General features: G+C 51.2%; 1 protein-coding gene across 1 annotated transcript in view; it reads right to left on the bottom strand.

The window, feature by feature from the left end:
* The window catches only part of ABTB2 (ankyrin repeat and BTB domain containing 2), a 165,306-nt gene that overhangs the window by 30,975 nt on the left and 107,045 nt on the right, over nucleotides 1-27,286 (bottom strand). The window contains exons 2-3 of the mRNA XM_020286518.2: nucleotides 12,513-12,659; nucleotides 5,697-5,910 (exon numbers count right to left, since the gene is read on the bottom strand). Of these exons, the coding sequence (XP_020142107.1) occupies nucleotides 5,697-5,910; nucleotides 12,513-12,659 (361 nt within the window). The remainder of the gene's footprint in view (nucleotides 1-5,696; nucleotides 5,911-12,512; nucleotides 12,660-27,286) is intronic.

Genomic DNA, 27,286 nt, shown 5'->3' with positions numbered 1-27,286 from the left:
AGTAGTAATAGTATTAGTAATATTAGTGATCCAGATAGCACTGGAAATCACATTTTAGGAAGTGTCATACTATCTCAATGAAGACAGCCCGCTCTGAGTGTCAAACATGTCATCCAAAGCTGTTTATGATCATTGTAGCAGGAGGAGGAGGATGGCAGGTACCACTTCACAAGCACTGTTTATGTGCCAGGCTCTGAGCTCAGGGCATTGCTGTATCACCTTGTTTACCCACAGTAGCCAAATTACTGTGTTCACCATTTTACCAGTGAGGAAACTGAGGCCCAGGAGGACAGCTGACACGTCACACTGCCAAAAGGCAGCAGAGATAACACCTCTGGGATGACCTAAGAGGGTGGTGGCAGCCTCCTCCCCTAGGGCGGACTCAGAATCCCCAGACGGAGGGCATGGAGTCCCAAGGGCTGGCCCTGTGCTGGCTCGGCTCGGCCAAGTTCTGGTCACATACTTGCGGGAAACTTCTTGGCCAGTGTGACACGGAACAGGGCGGCCAAGAGCTGGGCTGGACACACACTTATCTTCCGCCAGGATCTCACCCAGTTGAGGGCTTCAGCCCCTGAGCAAAAGGAGCTGCTTTCCCCAGTAGCCCCAGCAACAAGAGCTCTATGGGAATTGGGGACGAAGGTTAGTATCACACCTACACCTGCCCCTCCTGAACCTGTCTCGGTGCAGGGCCACACCTCACACAGCTAGGCTGGGGCATCTGGAGCGGCTCTCGGACCCCCTGCCACCCTCGTTCTCGGAAGGGCTGAGGCCCTGAGAAGGGAAGTGGTGGAGAGGGACAAATAAAATCCAGCCGGTCACAGGTAGTAGACTGCAGGGAGCAGGACCTTCTCGGCCAGCTGGTCGGCCCTCTGCCTGTCTTGGCCCACAAGGTCCTGCTAGCTCTGGTTCCATTCTGCACGGGCTGGGGGTCTCCCCTGCCTCTCCTGGGTGCCCCGTTTCCTCTTGCCACACGTGCTCTGCATGTGCCGCTCCCCTGCCTGACACAAGTTGTCACGTCAATAATCACAAGAGCTGATTCATACTCAGGTGGCATTGCTGTGTCCCAGGCACAGTTCTAAAAGTGTATTCACTGTTCAGCCCTCATCCCCTACAGGCAATTGTAAGAACTAAATGCTACTTGTCTATAGCACCTGAGCCTTGAAGAGGTTGAGTGCCTGGCTGAAGGTCACGAAAGTGGCAAGGTCGACCTCACACACACACCTCTGAATAGCAGCTCCCTCCTGAGATTGGGCGGCTCCGGCTGGCTAAAGAATCACAACACCAGATGTTTCTAGGCTCCACCCAAAATCAGACTCTGGGTACGTCCCCAGGCTTGGTAGTGTCCCGCACGTCAGCAGGCCTGGAACCTTCTGAGTGTGCCTCTTCCACGAAGGGGTGTGATGCAGGACCGGGGAGAGTGGCAGGGGCCAGGGCCTGAGGTGTAAGCAATGGACACCCGACCCTGCCCCTCCATGGACCAGTGGCCCCTGCCATTCCCCTGCTCCCTGCCTGGCCACTCAAGGGTCGGCCTTCTCTGCTGCTGCTGAGCCTAGCTGCACTCCGGAGCCCTCCTGCACGCCAGCTCTGATACAGAGAATTGGTCACTTCCTGTCCACCTCGGCCCCTCTCCACCTCGGACTGCATGTCTCTTTCCATCTTCTCTGCTTGGTGACGTTTTCTGCTAGCAATTTGCCGGCGAGCTGGCAGGCCTCCTGCCTTACTGCGTGTCTGTGCAGTCTTCCTCCCTACCTCCCCGGACTCCTGGTTCCCCAGCAGAGCGACGACCGAGGAGCTATATCCTCTGCCAGGGACTCTGCTCCAGCCAGCCCGTCCCTCCGCCTGCAGGCACGACCAGCGAGGGCCACATTTAACCAGATGGTGGTCCATCCTCCCTCCGGCCCCGGGGAAGGAGGCTCCCCGATCTCCCTGGGCAACCTCCTGGATCCCTGACAGGAGGTTCTTTCACTTTCTGAGCTTGATCTCGGGTGACGACACACCCTGCAGAGCAGCAGCTGTGACTAATCCTGTGCTTCAGACGCTGCCTTGCGCCTGCCTGGTGCCCGGGATGCGAAGCTGCCAGTGCGAAAGGCACCGGGAGGGTCCAGCTGCAGTGCTTACTGGGACGACGCGGGGGGCTGGGACGGCCCCAGAGGAGGTGGCCCAAAGGCCAGGGCCCACCCAAGGTGTCTTAGAGCCGTAGGATCAGGTCTCAGCAGCCAGTCGGGAAAGCCGGAGCCTGGACGGGGAAAGGCAAGGGCTTTGAGGACAGAGGGACCTGGTTCAAACCCTCACCTAGCCAGGTACCAGCGGGCTGCTCTACAGTCCCGTCCTCATTTGCAAAATGGAGATAATGATGGCACCTCACTTGCTGATGTGTTGTGGACATAAAAGGAACATAAGTAGGTATTAATAGAGATTTCCTTTAAAAGGGAGCACATATACTGTCTCACTTCATCCTCCCAGAAAGAATTATACAGCCCCATTTTACAGGTGAGGAGCCTGAGGCACGGAGAGGCCTGTATTGCCCCAAGGCCTGTGCTCTGCCCATGGATGCACCAGGCTCCCAGCCAGCAGCAGACAGAATGACGTGAGGAAGTCTTCTTGTTCCCTGCCAAGCTGTCCCGCTCGCCACCCTGTGCTCCTGCTGCTGTCCCTGCAACTCCTCCCATCGTCTCCCCACCCAAACCCAGAGCAGCCCTGGGGAAAGGCCCTGGTACGAGAGATGCTGAGCCTCCCCCAGCCGTGCAGAAGGAGCACGTGGCTTAGCAGGGAACGCCGCAGTCAGCCCTACGCAAAAGGGATAAACACGTGTCACCTCCCTGCATCAGCCTGGCTGTGGTCACGCACGGCCCCTGGTGGGCAGGAATTGGCTATGTGTCTTCAAAGCAGAAATCCAGGAGCACAGACTTGAGTGGCACTGTTACGGGTGCCATGCTGCCAAAGCCACGTCACCAAACTGGGCTCCTTCCCCAACATGTGTGAGGCAGGGGAGGAGGTCACTTAATCCGAAACAGACCCAGAGAGCCATGAGTCCCCACGCAGAAGGCCTCAAGGCCAGACACCCACCGTCACACCTGAAATCAGTCTAATTCTGGCTGGGTGGACTCGGTCTCCCCTGCTCCCAGGTACAGGAGAGGAAGGAGATTCAGGGGAATGAAGGAGAGGGACAGACAGACATCCCCAAACTCACAAAAGCGAATCTGTCACCCTGGAGTTCCGGCACACTCCAGCTACTTTCCCTCAGAGCTCTGAGGTGAGGATCTCGGGGTGGCAGGGCCCCCAAGGGGTGTGGGCCCAGCCCAGCCTGCCATGGTGCCGTGAGCTCAGTGCCCCCAGGAAGGCTCTCCGTGGCCTCCGGGGTGGAGTGAGCCAAGGGCTGGCGCAACCTGCTCGCAGCCAAGAGCCCGGCCACCAGAAGCCGTCGGGCTGTCTGCTTGCCTGGTATTTTTAGGGTGTCCTCCTTTCAGTGTCAAAATTCAAAAAGTTTGGATTCTTTTTTTTTCCTAATGGTAGTTGCAAATTCCCACATATCTAATACTCATTTGAAATGATTCATGGAAAAATACCTTTGCTACCAACTTATTTGTGCTGCAGACAGTGTGGTTTTAAAATAAACAGCATCTAAACACACGCACATGTGTGCATTGCCATGTGAGCTCAGCTGGCGCAGCCACACACGGACAAGCAACTTGGTCACAAAGAACCCCCGATGCTGTGTGTCAGAGTATGGGGGCTGGGAACCCCCCCCCCGGAAGAAAGCCAGAGGGCACAACAGAGATGCCCAAGGGGGCCGAGGAAAGGGCCAGCATGGAACGCCAGCCCGGCGGGACTGCCAGCCCCGTGGCCAACAGCCAGGTCATAGCCCGAGGGCCTGGCAGCCCAGCCCAGGGCAGGAGGCCCAAGGAAGGCTCCTGGCCTTCTCCTCCCAGACACCTTTGCTTGGGTGACCAGGCCTGGGCCCAGCGCCCTCGGGGACCTTACCAAACAGCAAGCGGCTTCCTCCGCCGCCTCCTCCCCAGATGTTCCCCTGCCCTTTCTCCTCCCAGCCAACCCCTGCAACCACACGCTTTTCCACAAAGCAGAAACAGCTGGGGCGCAGGGGCTGCTCCGGCTCCACCTCCCGCTGGATGCTTCTTTCAGGACACCCGGGGCTGCACCTGCGGCCTTCTTGCTCTGTGTCAGGCCCACGGTGGCCCCGCTCGGCTTGCATTTACCCCCCAGCTACCAGGGAGATAAAACAATGACGACATAATAACGGAACAAGTAACAATAACAGCAGTGGTGGCCTTTACAGGGACTGTGTGTGTATACTGGGCCACCATTGCTTTACGCTCCTCTTAACGACAGACTGTGTGGTGCATGGTAACCAGGGGCACAGCCTGTGTGGCCTGGTAGGTTAAGGAGTCTCTCCGCACCTCCCCTTACCCTCTGCAGGATGGGCTGTGAAGAGCACCCCCTGCTGGTGGTGTGGGAGTTCAGCGAGCACCCCCTGCAAAGGGCTCGGCAGGTGCCCAGCACACAGTCAGTGCTCAACAAAGCTGCTAGCTCCTTTGTTTTCTGGGACCGTGGAGGCACTGGAGAAGTGGGCCTGGCTGTAGACCATGGAGTGATGAGACCCAGCGACACCCAAAGACAACAGGCAGCTGGGCAGGAGGACTGGGGCACTCCCGGCACTCCGTATATTGAACGCTGAGATCACCTTCCTCCAGACGGGGGGCCAGTCCTTTGGGCTCCCTGCCTCTCCTGGGCCCTGCTGCGTGGTGACATGTACGCAGATGGGGCTCCCCAAACCAAATACAAAGCCTCCCCTCTCCCTGGACCTTCATGCACACAACTCAAGGCCACAGGCAGACCTGGCCTTGAGTGGCTATGACAGTGGCTCATGCCAGCACACATGGTGTTTTGAGCAAATTATAAAAAAGCATATTTTCTAGGGAGAAAATTCCAAAAAGGCAGCCTTCTTAAGTAGACCAACTAAAAAAGGCATCCTGTCCTCAGGCTGCCATGGCCCTGTGTGCATCCCCTACGGATGCCCCTCTCGAAGTCCCCTTGTGCAGTATACAACCTGTACATCTGTTCTTAGCAGCCTTGACCCCTGCTGGGAAAAGGCTGGAACCCTGCAGAGAGAGCACCTCACTGGGAGCTGCAGGCTTGGGTCCTGGGGCTGTTCAGCCACTAACCTGCTGGAGTTCAAAGAACTGCTGGGCTATGACGGTCTCATCTGTAAACTAAGCAAATGAAGCAAAACATGGCCAGGATCCCTGATAACACAATGACAGTAGGGACATCAACGAGGTGACAGCCACCATTGACCAAAGGCCAGCTACCACCAGTGCCTGCCCTGAGTGCTTTCCTCAGAGCACTAGCTCACTTGATTCACACTACCACCTTTCCTGGTATGTGTGACCATCTCATTTTACAAAGAGGCAACTGAATTTCAGAGAGTGCAGCTCGTGGGTGCCAATGTCCCATACTCTGAGCCTCAGTGACGCCACTGCATTGGCTCAGGGTAAAAAACAATATCCCACTGCAGGCCAGGCCCCGGCCTTCCTCCGCCTGAATTCCCAGGCCTCCTAACAGGCACTCGGGCCAGCTGCAGGGCACCTTCCTCGCCCCGTTGGTGGACAGTCGTCAGTTAGTCAACGCACATTTGGAAGCACGTCCCACCAGGGGCTCTGCCCAGGGACGATCCCTACCGTTCATTGTTCAGGGTCATTCTCGGGGGGTCCAGGTTGGGGTTCTCCATGGACTCCATCTGTGGACACCGCAGGAAGTAGTAGAGCGTGTGCAGGGCGTCAGGGGACCAGGTGATGGGCTGCGGCGGCTGGCGGGCCTGGCGGGCAGGGCTGGCGCCTGGACACAGGGGGTGGCGCCCCTGCATGTGGTGCATGGCGCGGGAGACCAGGTCACCTGGTGGGGGCGGGGAGGGCAGAGCGGGAGGAAGAGAAAAGAAGACAGAGTCTGAGTTCACAGCCCACATTCTTTTTTTTTTTTTGAGACAGAGTCTCACTTTGTTGCCCAGGCTAGAGTGAATGCCGTGGCGTCAGCCTAGCTCACAGCAACCTCAAACTCCTGGGCTCAAGTAATCCTCTTGCCTCAGCCTCCCGAGTAGCAGAGACTATAGACATGCGCCACCATGCCCGGCTAATTTTTTTGTATATATATATATTTTTTAGTTGGTCATTTAATTTCTTTCTATCTATTTTTAGTAGAGACAGGGTCTCGCTCAGGCTGGTTTTGAACTCCTGACCTTGAGCAATCCGCCCGCCTCGGCCTCCCAGAGTGCTAGAATTAGAGGTGTGAGAAACCGCGCCCGGCCTACAGCCCACATTCTTTCAAGGATGCTCCGGTGAAAGCTCCCTTTGCCTTCGTGCGTAATTACTGTTTACCCCGAGCCAACAGGCGGAGGTGGAAACTGTCACCTAGATGCACAATAGCAATTTAGTTTCCCTTTCATTTCCCGCCTTGCCCTAACAGCTGAATTAAACACTGGCAGGGCCTGTCCCCTCCAGAACTTATGCTAATGTGGTTTCTTTTTCAACATCCCCACTCTCTCTACCACCCCACGGGCCTCTCCCCAGCTCCTGGACCGAGGGAATCTCTCTGGGTCTCTTCTCCCAGCCTCTAACGGCCAGCACCAGGCTGTCCATTGACCCTCTCCTGTGCTGCCCTGTGCCAAGCCCCAGGTACGCCAGCACAGAGGTCCCTCTACCCTCATCACCTCGGTCACCACCACCCAGTAGGGGCTTGCTGTGTGCCACGCATGCAGCTCCCTAGGAACATGATGGAATCTCATGCTTACAATGCTAGGGGTCAGTATTATTCCCATGTAACAGATGAAGCAATTGAGGCTTATCTGATAAACAAACGTTTCCTGACCTTAGGTGTTCTGGCCACGGGGATGCCACAGTGCACACAGGTTGTTACCTAGCCATGGGTGTGTGAGTCTACATTTGAATCCAGGCCTGCTTGAGTCCAAAGTCCAGGGACTTCACTGCGACCTGGGCCGTGGCCTGCCCTGCTGGAGTCCGTGGGGTCTCAGGTCCCCACATCCTGTGTTATGTTTCTGCCCGAGTTAAGCCTTTTCAATGTCCCACCGGCCCCCACAGGAAGCGTCCCATCATTGTGTGAGGCCACAATGCTGAGAAAGGAGAGGCTGACACACCGGCACCTGCAGGCACCTCCGCTCTGGGAGACGTGGCTCCTTCCCGTCCCCCTGGGGCCTCAGAACCCAGGGCGGCCTCCCCTGCGGCTCAGCCTCACCCCCGCCTGTGGCGGCTCCCTACAGGGAGCCTTGGGGACACGGCTGACAGGCAGACGGGTTTTCACCTGGACGGTGAAGTGCTATTAAATGTACGGCAGACCCAGTTCATCCATTAATTCCACCGATCTTCCTCACGCAGCCTCCGGGGCCCAGTACTCCCTTCTGCTGTGTCCCCAGAGCCCTGTGCAGGTCTACTGTGCACTAGGCACGCAGAGGACATCTGGGGAATGAGTGAAGAAACAGCCTTATCAATCCGTTTCATCTTTATAACTTCTGGTGAGGCTCGACACGAGCTCAGTAGCTGCCAGATTCTCCCGTGACAGCCACAGCGATGGTGTTCCGTTTCCAAGCAGGGACAAATGACACCCCGGAATCGGAGACCTCCACGGGGAAAGAGTCTTCCTTGTCCCCCTGCCCCCAGCCCTGGGTCCTCACTCCCGCCTACACTGCCGACTCTGTTTGTCCCTGCAGCTGTGGTCCGGCTGCCTGCGCTGCATACTCCCAGCAAACCCCGGGGCCAAGAGGGCTGTGGGCAGTGAGGTCCTCACACCTGGCTCCGTCCCTGATGTTCTGACGTCATTGGTCTGGGCAGGACCTGGGCATCTGTAGTTTGTAAAAGTTCCCTCAGCGATGCTAATGTCCGCTCAGATTTAAAAACCACCAGGTTAACTAATAAGAGCATATATTTGAGCCAGACGTGTCTAGATTCAAAATCAGGGCTCTGCTACTACTATGTGTTCCCCTTATGCAATCATCAGAGCCTCAGTTTCCTCATCTGTAAAATGGAGACAATAGTATTTACCCTACCAATTTTGAGGACTCAAAGAAATAATAAATGCAAAGCACTTAACATCATGCTTCGCACAGCGTAAACACCTGGTAAGGTTAAGTATAACACTATTACTAATGTTAAATACAGCACTGTCATTATTGTCTTATTATTCCTCTATCCCGTGGAGCTCTTCCTTCCAGGACCACTGCCTACAGTCAAACACTGCCCCACATTTCCCAGGACAGGAGGAGTCTGAGCCCTGAAATGCCAGATCCCAGCCCTGCCCTCGGGCTCCTGGGTGGCAGAAACTGGTGTCACAACCACTGGGCCACCGCGCCTCACAGCAGCTAGTTGTGCAGCTAGGTTGGCTGCAATAAGTTGAAACCTGGCTCCCGCCTCTCCAGGCCTGAATGTCATAACTCTTGGCAGGACCACAGGACCACAAGGAGGAGAAGTCAAAGAGTCTGTGATAGCATCAAAGAGAAATCCTGTTGAAATATCATTTCAAAGGCTAGACAAGGTAGAAGTCATTATCATTAATTATTTTTATTGTTGTTTTATTGTTGCTGGTGGAGAACCCTTTGGTAGCACATTTCCAGCCAGAATGCAGGTGAGGAAATCAAGAAAGAAATGAAAGCTCCTCCTAAGGGTTTCCTAAAAGAAAAGCTGGGGACAGACAGAGACCCCCTGAAGGTTCAAGAAAACCATGCAGGCAGCTGGACACGGAGGTCCCAGCTTCTTCCACACAAGCCCTGCTGTGGTCAGTTTCTCTCAAAGACCAGGAAGACAGATGCCTGCAGACAACTCTGATGAGATGTCTAATAGCTTACGGTTCTGTGACCCACTTATGGCTAAGGGAAGCAGCTTGCTTGGGGTGTTCTCCTCGGGTGATTTTTCCTCCCTGCCAATTTATGTTTTATAGGCTTTGTGACAGACGTGAAAAGATAGACAAAAATCTCATTTAATTTGCACAACTACCCTATACAGGGGGATATGTCCCTTTCACAGATGAGGAAACACGCTCCCAGAAGTTAAATGATCTATCTGTCCCAGTTAGTAAGTGAAACAGCCAGGGCTTGAACAGGGATCCCTGTTTCCCAAACGCACCTTCCTGGCCATTGCACCATTGCAACGGAAAGTGTGGACTGTGCACCTGGACAGGCCCACAAACTTACTGGCTCATAACAAGTTAATTTCAGAAATTGAGAGTGATTTAAAAAAAAAAAATCCATAGCAACTTGACAGTAATTTTATGTCTAGCTAATCTAATAGTAATTTTAAAAATTAGGCTTGCATTTTACATGTCTCATTTCATTTTTCTAGACATTCATTTGGAGCTACTTTGAGAGAAGCCCTGGTCCGGGCTGGGCTGGGCTCTTGGGTTAGCACAGGTGGGTACTCAGAGCTTCTCTTGAACTTCTTGTACGTGAGAATCAGTTGCTCCTAAGCTCAGCGAAACCTTAGTCTGAAGCCCAGAAACACCCACCAGACAAGGAAAAACAAGTCCTCACCCCTTGTTAACTGTGAGAGACTTGATTAGAGGTGCTGCGGGTTTCACTCTGGTCTTCCCAACCCTCATTATGAGCCATCAGATAAAAGCAGCAGGCGAGAGTCTGGAATTCAGCACTGTCTTCAAAATAAGGCCTATAATATCTGGCCACCCTTAAAAAGAAGGGTTTTATTTCTTATTCTCTCCCTTTAAAATGTTCATGGGTAGGGAGAGACGGAGCAAAACACAGGTGCCCATGCTCCCTGGGAAGCTGGGCCTGGTACCAGAGTGAAACTTCTTACCCTACCTGGCAGGCTGGTCTTGGCGAGGTGCAGGGAGTTGATGCATGTAAAACCCGGGATACACTGGCAGGTCCAAGGAGCTCGGCGCCAAGTATCACTAGCCTCATTAAGCTCTCCGGTCTCAGAGAGAAAAGGTGCAATATCTGCCTCCACCTGTCTCTTCCCTCCTCCACAGTGGGTTATCGAGAACCCTGGTTTCAGAGGGAGGGGCAGGACTTCTCAGCATGGGACTCAGCCTGTCCTGCTATCTGTGAAAAGAGGCTACAGGGGTGCTTTTCCCTTGGCCCTGAGGAGCGGCTGGGCCAGGATGTGGACCAATCCTTGGCAAGTTTTAGGAGACAGACATTGGGTGGGGTGGACCTCATTTCTTCTAACACATGCATGCTCATATACATGCATGCATGCACACGTGTGCAGACATAACTCTCTCTCTCTCCCTCGCTCTCTCTCTCTCTCTGCATCAGGTGCTGTTCCAAGCACTGGGGATACAGCAGTGGACAAAAGAGATAAAATCTCTGGTCTCATGAAGCTCCCATTCCAGGCAGAGGAGAGAGATGACAAACTATTTACAAGTAAATATGTAACGAATGTCAACTGGTGATCGGTGCTTTGAATGAAACCACAGGAGGGGAGACAGTGGAATGAGGGTGTGGAGCTCAGGAAGGCTCGTCTAAGAAGGTGCCATCGGAAGCTTGAAGAAGTGAAGGACAGACGTATTTGGGTCTCTGGGGGGAAGTGCCGCAGGCAGAGAGAAGGCCCTGGAGCGGGAGGGTACTTGGCCAGGAAGCCAACTGCAGTGCAGTGAGCCCGATATGAGAAGCAGGGGGTGAAGCCAGGTCACGTGTGGGATCGTGGCTGGTGGTGAGGGTCTTACTGAGTGTAAGCCATGGGGGTGGAGGAGAGGGCACAGGTACTGAGCAGATGAGTGACATCACCCCATGTATGCTTTGTATTGTCAGCCTTGGGCTGGGCTGGTAGCAGCAGAGGTGGTGAAAGGGGCCAAATTCAATCTTAGGGTGGTTTTAGAAGGTAAAGCCAAGGACTCGGTGCATGGTCCCTGGGCTGACCATAGGGATGGAAGCATGTCAAGCTCCTGCCCAGAGGGCAGTTTCTGAACACTCCTCCTCATGCCTGGCGGGGACTGTAGTGGACACCGGGGGGCCACCATGAGAAGAGGCCACGGACCAGCCCTGGCCATGATCCCCGCTGCCCTGAGATGCTGGTGACCAGGTTGCTAGCCTTGTCCAGGAAGCCCATGGCCCTGGGTGATTAAGAGTGTGGCCGATAAAGCCAGACACCCTTGCAGTCAAGGCCCCTGCTCTGATCCTTACTGGCCGTGTGACTTGGGGAACACCACTGTCTGCTCTAAGCCTCAGTTCTCTCATCGGGACGTACCTCACTGAGTAGTTCTGAGGAATAAATGAGATAAAGTGAGTGAGATGCTTTGCATGGTGCCTTGCACTCAGTAGGTTGATCACTTAATGTTCAAAAGCAAAGCAAAACCTAAGTGCCCTCCCGGGGACTGAGGGCTGTGTGTCCCTCCCTGTCCTCACGGCAGCAGAGTTCACCAAAACAGACTGTGCACAGCCCCAAGACAGCCCGTGGTCCAGGTGACATTTATCAGGGACAGAGATCAAGCCACACACTGGAGCCCACTTCCTGTGGGGGCCCTCAGGGGCGGGGGACCCAGGTGGCAACGTGCAGGCCCCGGATGCTGTGACATTGCCAGGAGGCAGGAAATCCCGTTCTCTCCCAGCCCTGTTGTGGATCTACTCTGTGACCTTGAACTGGGCACCTTCACTTCCTGTCCTGGGGAGGGGGAAGGAGAATGGACAGAGGAGGAAGCTGCATCTGAAACAAATGAGGTCATTCGCCGTTCAGGGGCCAGAACACTCAAGGGAATCACAGATGGAGGAGGCTGGGGCAGAGACCCTGTTTCCATGCCACGTGCTATATGACCCTTGGTGTGTGTCACTGCGCTCCACTGGGTGGTCCCAACAGAACGCAGGGGAGTTAAGACAGCAGAGTGCGCATCTGATTTCCCAAATATTAACTGGGGTAACCAGAGGGAGAGCTCAGGAGATGGCGTGGGATTTCACGTCTGCTGACACACTTCCAAGCAGCTGTCGGATGGTAAGGACCTATGCCAAGGGTTTCCGACCGTGCCCCGTGTCCTGGCAGAGGCCTCCCGACCACACCCTCCTGCAGCCAGAGGAGCTCTGCCGTCATCTTCCTTTTGCCATGTTGAGGCTTCAGGGCCTCAAGAAGAATTCCAGTTACAAACTCAGATCCTTTGGGGCCAGGCAGGTAAAGTGCATGAGATGCCCAGGCATGAGACAACCAGGCGTGTGTGTGTGCCACGCCCTATGCTGCCCCTCGGCTCCCAGTGGTCGCTGCCATGCAAGAATGGGTGTGGCGTTGCTAGATCATCTGATTTTCCAAGAGAAACCAGAAATCCTGATTTGTGTGTGACTAAGTCCACACGTTGGCCAAACCATACATGTCCATGGGCCACCAGTTTGCAGTGTGTGGTCTGCAGGGATCTAGCTTTCAGGGAAGGCAAGATGCACAAAGGAGGAGGAGGAGGAGGAGGCTGAGCTCAGAGGCCACATTCTCCTGGCGGCCTCCCCCTCAGAGCCTCGCTCTGTGGCTCCACCACCCAGCCGGACGGGCCGCCGCACTTACTCAGTTCTGAGATGCTGCCCACGCAGGTGGCCAGGAGGGACTGCTCCAGCGTCCGGAGCTCCAGCTGGGCGTAGGCATCAGCTCGCTCGTCATGGCCCAGGGACCCGCCATTGTAGGGGCTGAAGTACGCCGGCAGGGAGAGGACACCTGTGGGGAAATGAGGCAGACAAGTCACACTTGGGAAGCAGGGCGTGCTCCACAGGCCCTGGCCTGCTCCCCTCTCCCGACAGAGCGGGGCTCAGCGGTAAACTTCAGAGCCTTGAGGATGTAGAACCTTCTACTGTGGGCAGTGCTATGGGGACCAGAATGAGAAGTGGCCCACTTGAGGCTGTGGTTTTAAGCAAGCAGAGACCATCTTTTCTTGGAGTTGCCAGAGGAACTGGCCTTCCTGGGCTGGTGGGCCGTACCACCCATTCATTCATTCACTCACTCACTGAATATTTACAGAGTACTAGTCTCGGCTCAGGCGTTGTGCTATGTTCAGGGTTCCAGGGAGACAGAGACCTGTCTTTGTTTCCACAGAGCTCAGGGGTGGCCGAGTCAGGTGTAAATGCCCATCCTGGTCACCCGAAGGGCAGTGTCACCTGGGAGTCCCCTCCCTTCCCTGTGCTCGAAGCAACTACTCAAAAAGGCTGCTGCGTTTCCAATCCAAGGAGGGGACGTGGTGTCCCAGCCACTGGCCAAGTCCAATTAGTGTTTTTCATTAGCACATCCACAGCAGTGGAGCAGAGCTGTCAGAACCAATCCCGCAGGGTGACAGCCTGCGAATTTCTCCAACTCGCCGTGTCGCTTCTTAGAAAGCACCAGAAAAGCAAAATCAGACTCTGGTTTGAAATTACATGTTGGTTCCTCTGAGAATATGGCCACAGAGATTCTAGCTGCAGCTGGAGCCTAGAACAGGGATTCCCGCCTTTTGGTAACTGCTGTTTCTTTGATTGCCACATCTTCTTTTTCCAACTCTCCACCCCCGAGCTTTTTTTTTATCTTGTAAAGAAAAATACCCATAGGTTGGGTGTGGTGGCTCAAGCCTGTAATCCTAGCACTCTGGGAGGCCAAGGCGGGCGGATTGCTCAAGGTCAGGAGTTCGAAACCAGCCTGACCAAGAGCGAGACCCATCTCTACTCTAAATAGAAAGAAATTAATTGGCCGACTAACATATATGCAGAAAAAATTAGCCGGGCATGGTGGCACATGCCTGTAGTCCCCAGCTACTCGGGAGGCTGAAGCAGGAGGATTGCTTTACCCAGGAGTTTGAGGTTGCTGTGAGCTAGGCTGACGCCACAGCATTCACTCTAGCCTGGGCAACAAAGTGAGACTCTGTCTCAAAAAAAAAAAAAAAAAAAAAAACCATGGGAATTTAATCAGTCACTTTTGGGAAAAGTCTCTTAAAATTCCTTGATATAACTGGAGAGCCCCTGGGATGTGGCCAAGTCTGGGTTAGAATTCCCTGTCCCGAACATGTGTGATGTGTGTGACAAGGACAACAGCAGCAACAGGTGCAGCAGTGCTGCAAGACAGGGCCTCTGCGTGGAGGGTTGGGGTCCGTGATTCTGGTTGTGTCACCAGCAGGGTGATCCTGGGCAGGTTACTTGCTCTGTATCAGGTCCTCATGTGTTTCCTAGAGATGACGAGAGTCCCTGTTCACAGGCCTGCGGCGAGGGTTAACTGAGTGACTGGAGGTCAGTCTTGGGCCAGTGCTTGGCTCAGAGGAAGTGCTGTGGAGTGTTGCTGCCGCTATTTTCACTTTGTGCTGGGAATGCAGGCTTTAATAAGGCTTTCTCCCTTATTCTTTCCACGATCCTATGAGATGGGCACTGCTGGCTGCATTTTATATACTGGGGGACTGACATTCAGAGAGTCTTAATAACTTGCTCAGATGAGCACCAGAGCTAGGATTCCAATCGGGTTGGACTGGCTCTACAATGTGTACACCTGACTTTCTAAGAGCCTAGAGTCCAGCGAGTGCACCTCCAGGGCTTGCTCATGGCGGTCCCTATTTGGTGGCTGGTGCATGTGACAACACAGCTGTATTATTACTGCCCGTTTCACCCACGGACACCCCTGAGCTGAGCCTGGCATGTTCTCCTCCCTGGGTGAACACGCATGGCAGTCTTCCTCTGGCCCATGTCCTGGCCACCATTCCGTAGGTTCAGCTGATGGTCAGTCCTGCCCTCCTCGCCTGCCCTTCCCCTGACCCAGGCCTCCCTGCCCTCCTCCACACTGCCGTGGCCGCGGCCTGCCCCCTCTCTATCTCTTCTGCCCCTGCTGCATGGCAGGGACCCCTCCCACCACATCCAGCGCTGACTTGGCAAAGCGCTGCCTCAAAGCTTTTTTTCCCCTGTGGGAGGAGGCGGAGGAGGATGTGATTGGACTCTCCCCAGAGCAACCCCCTGCCTCGGCCTTGTTCCCTACAGCAGAAACTCTGACAGCTGAGTAACCAAACACACAGAGACGAGCTGGCTGTGAGCATTCAAGCAAGTGAAACAAAAGAGAGAACCACCCCAACTACAAGCTGAAACCCACAGACAGCCCAAACAGCTGGGAGAGCCCTCGTGCGGGCCGGGCCCCGCCCCCCTCCATTATTAATCTACAGAAACAACACTGGAGACATGTGGATCAAATTTACAGCGCTTAGGGCAAGGGAATAGGAAATTCAGCTGATTTGTCAAAGGATTCCCAGAGAGAAATATTATGTCAGTGGAGCCAGTAACAGGAGCTGGCAGCTCCATTAATAATAGTTCCCACTTTCCCAGTCCTCACCCACCCAGAGGGGCTTTCACTTACTACCACAGCAAAAGTAATTACGACCCTATTATTAATAATGGCAATTGATAGCATCACGGCTTTTGCATAGTACCTTTTGCTTTTAAAAGACTTTTTACATGGAGCCATTTGTTCTTCCAGCAAGGGAGGTGGGGCCGTTATGATCAATAATAGCTCCATGGCAACAACCCACACGTATTGTCACATTTACTCCCCCAGGGCTTCATGGGCTGCTAAATTCACCCATCTTACAGCTGGGAAAACTGAGGCCTGAAAAAGTTACATGACCCACCCGAGGTTACTGAGGGTCAGAAATTGAATGGGGGCTAGAATTTCAATCTCTTCATTCTCAAGCTGCTGAAATGAAATGATGTTCTCACTCTGGCCACCTCGTCTTCTCGTGAGCTAAGCAGCACCTGGGATATTTGAGAGAGGAGGGTTCTGTTTCGGTCTGAGGTTTGAGAGCAGGAAATTCACAGGAAGACCCAGAAACAGGGCTTTCCCTTTAATGGATCTCCAAGCATCCTTGCCAAGGATCCCTGGAGGCCTCCCTCGAAACTGCACAGGCAGAAGCCCGTCTCTCTCATCCCCTAAGATCTTTCCAGAATGCAGTTCCACAGTCATCCAAATCTGCTCCATAAGAAAGCCTTCTTCACGTCAATTCTAAATTCTCTCCCCATTCCTCAGCAGTTCTCCCTGGAGATGGAAAATATTTTCTTTAAATTTTCTGAACACCTTGATCTCTTTCTTTCCCCACACAAATCTCCAGCTTTAGGATAATAGACCCAGGATAGTCATTATGGAAAAAAGGAATTAAAAAAAAAAGAAAGAAAGAAAGAAAAGAAGAAAGGGCATCTCTTTTTTTCCACTTAGTAAAATCCTTAGGAAAAACTGTTTATTTTAGTCATGATGGAAAAGAAAGCATGCTGGAATGTTTCCTTTTATTCCTTTATTAGTTAATGAGGAACCGATCCCTGTTAAACGCTGCAACGTTGCAGAGCAAGCCCACATGCATCACTCAGGCCACTTCTGTGAAATGAATCACGGGCGTGAAGCAGTGAGCATGAGCCAGTTATCCTTCATCTTCCTCTTCTACCAAGCCAGTATTTCTGTTGAGACATCATTCCACTCAAACGTGAACTATAACATTTCTCAATCCACAGCCAGATCCACAATCTTCCATCACTCAACTTTTCGCATTCTAGCTGCCCAACCCTTGGGTCTCAGAACTCATTATCTTGTTCCCCAAAGCCTCCGCCGCCTCCTCCTCCACCGACCCCTGAGAACAACGCCATGGCCATGGCCACCCAGGTGCCAACGAGAGACCTAAGAGTCATCCTTATCAACTCTCTTCCTCCTCCCCCACCTCCAACCCACCACCAAGCCTTGCTGCCCTTATCACCTTAATAGCTCACAAATCAGTCCCTGCCTCGACCCCAGCACTGGCCACTGTGTCCCCTCAGCAGACACTGCAGCAGCTTCCTCGCCACCCCTTACTCTGGTCACCCTGCTCTGGCTTTGTGCTCTCTAGTGATTCCCTGCTGTCCTCGTGGAGAAGTCCAAACTCCTTTGCACGGTTACGAATAGTTTAACACCTTTCTTTTCTTTGCTGAAATTTAGGTTGGAAAATAATTCTGCCAGGTAACTGGAAAAATTCCCAGCATCTCGCAGGCAGACATGAAGCCTGTGCACGCGGCTGATCTTCAATCCTCTAAGCTCTTTCCAAGTGCTGGTTGTTGGCTCTAGTCTAGTCCCAGGGCGTGGTGGGGAGCAACCCGTTTCTTTTCTAAGTGATTCTCCACCTGCGCCCAGAGAGCGTGCCGCTGAGTGAGATGGAAAACCCAAGACTCGGCGGGAGCCGGGAGCTCCACCTTCCTGCAGGGCACACGCAGGGATCCGGCAGGGGGTTCAGCTTGCAGAGGTGCCGTCTCCCCCAGGCATGCACCAAGCCACCCAGCAGCAATTGGACTGCACGATGGAGTGACAAGCCAGAGGTTTGGTGGAAAGGGTTTTGAGAAGCCGGGCTTATCCCAAAGGCCAAATGGATGGAGATTTCTTTCGCTTCTCTGTAAATGATGGGGGTGGATTCCCAAGTCCCCCCAGCACCAGGTTTCCAGACTTTGACCCCTGTGTGCGCTCTCGCAATAACGTGTACCCCTGAAAACCATTTCTCCCCCCTTTCATTCCACCATTTAACTTGTGAATTGCCAACAGTAGGAACACATAGAGCCTGTAATTAACTATTTCCTATGGTTTCATTTCCTCCACAGCTATAACAACACCCTGCACACACAAACATTATTTTACATGTGAAAAAGATAACGTTTCTGTATAAAACTGGAGAGGTTTATAGTTAAGCTTTTCTGACTATCCATCAAAAAGCGGTCAAGACTGTAACGTAACCGTCCTCCAAACTCAATGCATCACCGGCGCTCTCCCCAGGCTCGTGACTTGTTTCCGGGGCAGTGTGACTCCAGCGGGCCCAGACACCTGGGGAGCCCGTGTGTGCGGCATCCTTCCCCGCACCTGCCCCTGACAGCCCCCGCCAGGCCCATGGCCCGCCCAGCTCAGGCGAGCTCCTTTGCCACGGCAGCAGGGCCACAGCCTGTCCCTAGTCTCTTTGACATGAAACCGGGATGCAGAGGAATACTCCTTTATTGCCCTTGTGAGGAAACTTGGCAGTTTTCTTAGGCACTGGCAGCTTGGGTGGGGTTTAATCCATAAGCTTCTGAATAAAAATTATATTGCCCTACTGAACAGTTCTTAAATAGCCCACATAATCCAACCCTTTTGATTTTTTTTTTAAAAAGTCTTTCCATTCTCTGATCTGGAATGTTATATATAGTACATTTAGTGCCCAGTTGCTGTATATTAGTTGTACCGGAACAGAGTGCTAAGAAGTTGAAGCATGAATATTTCTCCAAGAGACCCAAATGGAGTGTAAGGACAATCGATTCTAAAAAACCAAAAACCTTCAGTGAATGGTATTTCTCCTGACACTAAGTTCAAAGAGGTTTTTTTTTTGGGGGGGGGGGAAGTGTTGAGGCAAGAACAAGATGAAGAAAATTAAGAGGAAAAAACCTGAGTGGAATGAAGTACCTCTGAGGAATTGTGAATTATCCACGTAAAAACCCATCTCATGGTAGGATCTGATATTACAAGGCCCAAGACTTTAAGGAGAAAATGCTGGGAGACAGGGAAAGATACAGGTGTGTGTGTGTCTAAACTGAGTTTGGAAAACAGCATCATTTAACCGTCAGTGACGAGTGAATGCCGATGGCTACCACGTACTGAGCAGTTAGTCTGCGCCAGGGATGGGGTACACAAGCGTTTGAACCCCCACAAAGACCCTAGCAGTGGAGTACCATTACTAACCCCATTTAGCAGTGGGGGACACTGAGATTTAGCTGGGCTGGGTCGCCTGGCTAAGGCCCACAGCTAGGAAATGGCAGAGGTGGCTTCAGACCCAGCCTGTTGGGTGCCGGAGTCCACACCAATAACCGCCCCCACACCGGGCTGTCCCTTTCCAGCCCAGGGACGGACACTTCCTCTGGCACTCGACGTCCTGTTAGCACCGCACTTTCCCCCCCTTTTTCTAAGGTCAGGAAATTAAAAATAAATAGTAATCATACTCTGGTTAACACCTCACTCTGGCTAAGGCATCGGAACACCACCGGTGAAAGCTGGTCTTCCGGTGCAGTCAGGCCCGGGGCCCAGGAGCCCACGATTGAGCAGTGAAATGACAGTGAGACCAAAGGCTGATGAGGGGTGACACGCTCACGGCCAGCAAGCCGGCTCTCCTAGGAAGGAGTGGTAAGAAGCAACCCTCGCGCTGGATATCGGGCTGGAATTCACCTCCCTCTGGGGCCGGCTTGGGGGGTGGGGTGGGGGCTGCCTCCTTCCTCTCCAACTGGCACATCCGACTCTCAGGGGGGCTGCATGCAGGGTGATGATTTAAAGGGAGACAAGGGACCAACATAGAATGACAGCCCCACAGCCAGGGAGGACAGCCCTGGAATCCCCACTGGGAAGGCTGGTTCGTTGGCATTTCGGTGACTCATTTGGGGTCAATATCAGTTCTGCCGTAGACCCAGAGGGTGACTATTAGGTGCCCGAAAGCAAACAAACTAGCAGAGACCATGGATGGCTGTTTAATGTTTTTGAAGCAAAAACCTAATAAAATGCAGTCTGTTCACTGCCATTTCCCCTCGTTGCGAGAGAGTAAAATGAAGCCAGGGTAACCAAGCAGATCAATTTCAGGAAATTAAACCTAAAGGTGAACTCTGGAAAAACCAACGCAATAGTCACAACACTGGGCAGCGTGGGGGGGCGAGCTAACAGGCGAGCCACTGAGCTTTCTCCGGTGGAAACAGATCTGGGTGTTAGAACAGTTTCTGAGAGATTCTGGGTGGCCTCTCTCCAAAGTGTTGATGTCACACATCGAGAACTGGAGTGACCCTGGAAGCACGAGTCTTGGAACTGGCGCCTCTTAGAAAAGAAAACCCCACCATGTGACCCGGTCCTTTGTCATACGCTGTCCTTGAGCCACAGTGGGTGAGCAGTCTTACTCCCGGGAGCCGAGGACAATGCCGAGCCACTTTTACACAAAGGCCACACACTCCACACACACATGCACTGAGTAGATGGAGGGAGTGGGATGGAGACGGAAGGAGGCAGAGTCAGCGCCCTAAACACCAGCCTTCTGCCCACTGACCCTCAACAGTCGCCAGGGTAAGAGCGGTTCTCACCACGCTAGGGTTAGCAAAGTGCTTTTTTTTGACCTACTATGCTTTCCAAACCTTTTATAATGAATGTGACTTACTGGCACAGTGGAAATAATTGCTATGAGAAACATGGGAGGGGGGAAGAGATATACTTAGAGGCATAATAGGGTGACAGAATGTTTCTTCTGAGCAAAGGAATACCGATAATTTCAAATATGGCATAAAATTACCTGAAATTAAATTTTTATCCCAGAGTGGAACTCCTGGGCTCAAGAGATCCTCCCTCTTCACCTCCAGAGTAGCTGGGACCACAGGTGTGCACTGCCACGCCCAGCTTTTTATTTTTTAATTTTTTTTATTCCAGAGTATTATAGGGATACAAATATTTGGGTTACATATATTGACTTTGCCAGTGCACACAGCACCCATTAGGTGTGATTACACCCACCCCCCTCCCCCTCCCACCTGCCCCACAGCCAGTGTTGTGTAGAGACGGGATCTCGTTAGGTTGCCCAGGCTGGTCTTGAGCTCTTGGCCTGAAGTGATCCTCCCACCTTGGTCTCCCAAAGCATTAGGATTACAGGAGTGAGCCACTGTGCCCACACTGAAATTAAATTTTTAAATGAGAAAAGAAAAAAGTGACTGTTAAACGGAAACCACTATTATCTAGTTACCTGTAAAGAACCCAGAATGGAGATCATGTAACATAAAAAATGGTTATTTCTGCATGGTACAATTTTAGACGATTCTTCCCTTATTATTTTTTACACTTTTTAACAAAGCCATTATAACAATCATTATGAGCTCATAGAAGATAGATAGGTAGATAAATAAATGGAAAACCTAGTTGTTTTACAGAAATTTTCTGAGAGGAGGAGGAGGGGATACTGCTTTTGGAAGAAACTCAGGTAGAAACTGTCCTATATTGCTAACCAGGAGGGCGAGACTTTGTCTGCATGTCTCATTCCAAGAATCAGCCTGCCATGAGCCAGCCCCTCACCTGGCCCGGGGGAGGCGGTGACTCACGGGCTGCGTCACCGGAGGACTTCCTGTGGCACCTTGCTGACACTCAGCCCAGCTGCGTACCTGCTGCTCTGGGCCTGCGTGGTCACTCTGCAGCCCCACAGTGGCCTGACCTTCCGGCACCTGCCGTGACCTGTGCAGGTTGCAACGTTCTGGGACCTGAGAGCAAGGAGAGTCGGGAAGAATTCTCACATGGCAGATCCCCGCTGGTGGAAAAGGAGGCTGGCCACTGCTGAGGCCGGGCTGGGGGCGCGGGCGGGACTCGGGTCAGGGGAGGAGGCTGCTGGGGATCAGTGCTGCTGGCGAGGAAAAGAGGGCAGTGGGCGAGGTCTCCCTGTGCCCACCTGGAGAGGAAGAAAGGCATGGAGGGAGCCTGAGCACCCATAACCGACACAAGTCACTCCTTGGGGCTTTAATAAAAATGTGCAAACATCACAAGGCCCAGGGCAGATGGCCAAAATATTTATTAATAGAATATGAATGTATTAGTCAGAAATGTACTGCCCTGGAGTCCTGCTTACAAACGCAACCTGCTTCCATCGGCTTTGGTGCCAATTCCAAAGGGGATTGATCACTGGACACTCCATATGATTTGAGAGCCTGAGTCAGAGAAATGAGGCTCCAAACTCAGCCTTGCCACTTCCTAGCTGTGTGACTCTGGACTAGTTACTTAACCTCTCTGAGCCTCAACTTGCTCTTCTGTATGTATAACAGGACTGATATCTTCCAATTCACAAGATTGTTTGAGGCGTAAAAGAGGTTACATAAGTAAGCACTTGGCAAAAGTCCTGATACACAGTAAACATATAATAAACAGAAATATTTTTATAAGTGGCCTCACTAATTCACAGGGCCAAGAGCTTTGGGATAAAGCCATCAGATACTACATAAAAGCTATTATCACCATTAGGAGGAGGGATGGACTCAAGCCATTTTATCCTGTTATTTTCTTAAAGGCTACTATGGTCTTCATGGATAAAGAATCATACTTTATCCCCTGCAGATGGGGGTCACTTATTCTGCATTTGTTCACTCAGTTATTGGCTACCTAATAATGCACCAGAAGCAGCTATGCTCTGGGGATACAAAAGTGAACAAGACAGGCTCCCTACCCTCATGAAGTTTGCAGCCTAGTGGGGGAAGGCAGACAGTATACCGGCCAAGCCAATACTGCAGGCAAAGGGCTGTGACACAGCATGAAGAGTCCAAAGGGTTTCTAAGCCAGACTTCCCAGGCTTGGTGGTCAAGGAAGGCTTCCTGGAAGAAGGGGCGCTTCAGCTGATGAGTAGAGATCAGTCTGGTGAAGAGGTTGGAATGGGCCTTCCAAGCAGAAGGAGAGGACAAACCTATTCCAAAGCCTGAATGGGAAGGTTCAGGGGCAGTAATAGGTTGGGGAGGGGCCCTGGGGAGCTTGCTAGAAAGTTGTGTTTGTATAGAAAGCATATTCTCTGTACTTAGACTATGTGTTTATTTGGGGCAGCTTGGGGGGTGGCTAATGGAGATCACTGCCCTCTTCACGCCAACTCCTCTTAGTGCCACTACTAATCCAGAGGTCAGCAAAGTTTTTCTGTGGAGGTCTGAGAGTAGATACATATTTGTCACTTTGCAGGCCACGCAGTCTCTGTGACAGCCCTGCACTCTGCCAGTGTAGCGTGAACCGACAGTACTTGAACAAATGGGCATGGCTGTGCTCCATGTGAACACGGAAACTGGAATCTCACATAATCTTCATATGTCACAATACATGCTTTTAATATTTTTTTTCAACTATTAAAAAATAAAAAAAATCACTCTTAGCTTTTGGGTTATACAGAAACAGGTGTTGAGTGGGACTTGACCCTGGGGACCTGCTTGCTGTGTTAATCCAGAGACCCTTATAAGGGACAGCTCAGTGTGATGGGTGGGGCGTGACAGGCCCCCTGGGAAGGGACCAGGGTGCGGGGTGCCAGTCACAAACAGTCTTAGGGCTTGGCCTCTGAGGGCAAGGAGGACCCACTGGAGACGTTAAGCAGCTGAGTGACAGGGTCATATGCACATTTTAGACACACAATCCGGCAGCCGGAGTCAAAGCCGTAGGAGGGGAGCATCTCGGTTACAGAGTCCCGTGCTGGCTGACAGCATGCTCTTGTGGAACTCACCTCCTGAATTCCACCTAGGCCACGCTCTTATTTTCAAAAGAGCTGCAGGCCGGGTGCAGTGGCTCACGCCTGTAATCCTAGCACTCTGGGAGGCCGAGGTGGGCAGATTGTTTGAGCTCAGGAGTTCGAAATCAGCCTGAGCAAGAGCGAGACCCCGTCTCTACTATAAATAGAAAGAAATTAATTGGCCAACTAATATATATAGAAAAACATATTAGCCAGGCATGGTGGCGCATGCCTGTAGTCCCAGCTACTCGGGAGGCTGAGGCAGCAGGCTTGCTTGAGCCCAGGAGTTTGAGGTTGCTGTGAGCTAGGCTGACGCCACGGCACTCACTCTAGCCTGGGTAACAAAGCGAGTCTCTGTCTCAAAAAAAAAAAAAAGAGCTGCTCATTTTTTATAGTTTTGTGCTAAGCACTTAAATATCAAACAGAAAGGTCACAGATGTTTTCTGTAACTAAATGTTTTTGTTCTTTTGAGACAGTATAGCAGTTGCCCTGGGTAGAGTGCAGTGACATCATCACAGCTCACAGCAACCTCAAACTCCTGGGCTTAAGCGATCCTCCTGCCTCAGCCTCCCAAGCAGCTGGAACTGCAGGCACATGCTGTGACATATGGCTAATTTTTCTATTTTTAGTAGAGACGGCCTCTCACTATTGCTCAGGCTGTTCTTGATCTCCTGAGCTCAAGTGATCTTCCCACCTTGGCCTCCCAGAGTGCTAGGATTACAGGCGTGAGCCACCGCGCCTGGCCCGAAGCTAGAATTCTTTGAGGGATCATTTTTAAGTCCGTAAGTGAAAATATTTTTGATAACCTTTAAAATTGGTTATGTCCTAGATCAACTTTAAGTAGTAGAACTTTCCATTTATCAGTCTTTACAGAGCAAAAAGATAATCCACCAAGAACAGGAGAATTTGTTGGTTCGTTTATAATGCGTGCCTCGCAATCTGAGCCACTACAAAGACACCCCAATGCCAAGTGTGTTGGGGACGCCAGAGCCCAGAGGTGACGTTCGCTGCTTTCATAAGTCACTCACCTACAGCACACACATACTCCATCTCACACACGGGAGGGCTGCAGCAACCAGACCCTACAGAGGACACGTTCTCTAGAGCTCTGAAACCTCCTGTCCCAGGGTCCACTGATGGCTTTGAATTTGGAATAGGTATCTGAATAGGCTGGGGAAATGTTCAAAACACAGACTTTATTCTTTTTAGAGTAGTTCTAGGATCACAGCCAAGCCGAGTGGAACGTACGGAGATTCCTCACGTTCTCCCTCCTTCACACATCCACGGCCTCCCCCATTATCAACACGCCCCACCAGAACGGCACAGGTGTTACAACTGATGAACCCACACTGGCACACAGTTTACATTAGGGTTCACTTTCCTGTTGTATATTTTATAGGTTTGGACAAATGGATGACATACATCCATCATTATAGCATCATATGGAGTATTTTCACTGCCCTGGAAGTCCTCTGGGCACTGCCTAGCCATCCCTCCCTCCTCCTAACCCCTGACCTTTTTACTGTCTCCACAGTTTTATCTTCTCCAGAATGTCACATAGCTGGAATCATACCATATATAGCCCTTCCAGATTGGTTTCTTTCCTTTAGTAATGTACACTTAAGTTTCCTTCATGTATTTTCATGGCTTGAGAGCTCATTTCTCTTTAGCTCTGAACTTTCCATTGTCTGGGTGTACCACAGTTTATCCATTCATGTGCTAAAGGACATCTTGGGTACTCCCAAGTTTTGGCAATTATGAACAAAGCTGCTATATAAACATCTGTGCACAGGTTTTTGTGTGGGCATAAACTTTTCAACAGCTTTCAGTAAATGCCAAGGAGTGCAACGGCTGAATTGTATGGTAAGCGTATATTTAGTTTTGTAAGGAACTGCCAAACTGTCTTCCAAGTGGCTGCACCATTTTGCATTCCCACCAGCAATGCCCTGGAGTTCCTGTTGCTCCATGTCGTTGTCAGCATTTGGTGATGTCAGTGGCCTGGAATTTGGTTACTCTAACAGGTGTATATATATCTTGCTGTTTTAATTTGCAATTAAATGCAAATTAATTGCAAATGACAAAAGTTGTTGAGTATCTTTTTATACACTTATTTGCCATCTGTATATCTTCTTTGATGAGATGTTTGTTAAGGTGTTTGGCCCAATTCTTAACTGGTTGCTTGTTTTCAAGAGTTTTTTGTATTGTTTGGATAGTAGTCCTTTATCAGATATGCCTTTTGCTAATATTTTCTCTCAGTCTGTGGCTTATCTTCTCATTCTCTTGAATGAAAGCATACATTTTAAATTTTATGTAGTGGAAATTTTTCATTTTAATGAAGTCCAGCTTATCAATTCTTCCTTTCCTGGGTGTCACATCGAAAAAGTCATCACCAAACTCAAGGTCAACTAGATTTCCTCCTATGTTATCTTCTAGGAGTTTTATAGTTTTGTGTTTTATACTTAGGTCTCTGATCCATTTTAAGTTAATTTTGGGAAATGTATAATTTCTGTGCCTAGATTCATTTTTTTGCATGTGGATTCCAGTTGTTCTAGGACCATGTGTTAAAAAGATTATCTTTGCTCCACTGTATTGCCTTTTCTCCTTCGTCAAAGACCACTTGACTATATTTATGTGGGTCTACTTTTGGGCTCTCTACTCTGTTCCATTGATCCATTTATCTAGGGAAATCTATTATGCTATTCTCATCATTCATTCACTTATCCAAATATTCATCATGTGACTATTAATTACACTGAGCTTGGTGCTAGGAATATAGACGTGAATAAGTCATGCACCATATAACAATGTTTCGGTCAACAGCAGAGCACAGATATAATGATGGTCCCATAAATATACAATGGAGCTGAAAAATTCCTATTGCCATGTAGCCACCATGAGTTGGTAGCACCATGCATTCACTACCTTTTCTATGTTTAGATACACCACCCACTACTTACCATTGCCTACAGTATCCAGCACAGTAAGATGCTATACAAGTTTGCACCTGAGGAGCAATAAGCCACACTGTAGAGCCCCGGTGTACAGTAGGCTATACCCTCTAGGTTTGCATGTGTGTACTCTACGATGTTTGCACAATGGCGAAATCACCAAACGACACATTTCTCGGAACATATCCTGGTCGTTTAGCAATGCATGACTGTACTAGAAAATTGGAAGGAGGGCCTGAAAAGAGGACGCCTGCTATGTGCTGTCATCATCAGCAAGGGAGGAAAAAATAACAGGATGTTTCAGAAAGCCCCGGTTTACTCAAAGAACTCCAAAGGGATTTTATGGACTTTACGAGAAGTAAATGCTCCCTGGTTATCTCGTGGCTGAACAACAACACATAATACCAGAGTGGGCTGAAGAGGGTGGAGGAGGTACAGGGAAGGACATTCCTTTATTCAAAGGAGATCCCTGTAGAACATTCATTTGAGACGGGGACATCCCTCTCAGGAATTCCTTTGTCACTCCCAGGATCATGATGGACACTACAATCTTTTTGCACAAAGATGTGAAAAAATAGTCACTGGATACTTGACACTGGGCTGACCCAGTCTGTGGTATTTTGCGATGACCTATGCAACACCACTCCTTCTTCCTGGCTAATGGAACCCCAGTTCTGTCCAGAATGGCCATGCAATATGCCAGCAGCCTTGATGGACATCTTCCCAGGCTATTTTATAGCCATGAGACAGTTCTGGACAATGAGACATCAATTCAAGACTTTAGGGGTTCTGGGAAATGTTACTTTTCCTGATCAAAGGGGATAGGCTGCCCGGTGGGCGGGGCTTTTGCTCTTCTGTCTCGACTATCACACACTATCTGAAGAAGGTGTCACAGCAGCCATTATGCAACCAGGAGGCAGGGCCCCTGCTGCAAAGGCTGGACCGCTGTTCCCAAGTTGCTGCAACATGGAGGGGCGGAGGCTGGCATTGCCTGAAGGGACAAGAGTGAGACCAGAGCCAATATGCTGGAGCTGGCAGAGCAGAAAGAGCCTGGGTCTCTTACCATTTCACAGCTAAACACCACCAGGACCGTCTGCCCCTGAACTTGTTGTTACAGACAGTCTCCGTTGGTCTATTAATTTGCTAGGGCTGCCATAGCAAAATACCACTGA

Source organism: Microcebus murinus, chromosome 4, assembly GCF_040939455.1.
Source record: "Microcebus murinus isolate Inina chromosome 4, M.murinus_Inina_mat1.0, whole genome shotgun sequence".
In the NCBI taxonomy this organism is placed as follows: Eukaryota; Metazoa; Chordata; class Mammalia; order Primates; family Cheirogaleidae; genus Microcebus; species Microcebus murinus.
Note: the sequence above shows the minus strand (reverse complement) of the source record. Positions and strands in the feature narration are given on the sequence as shown.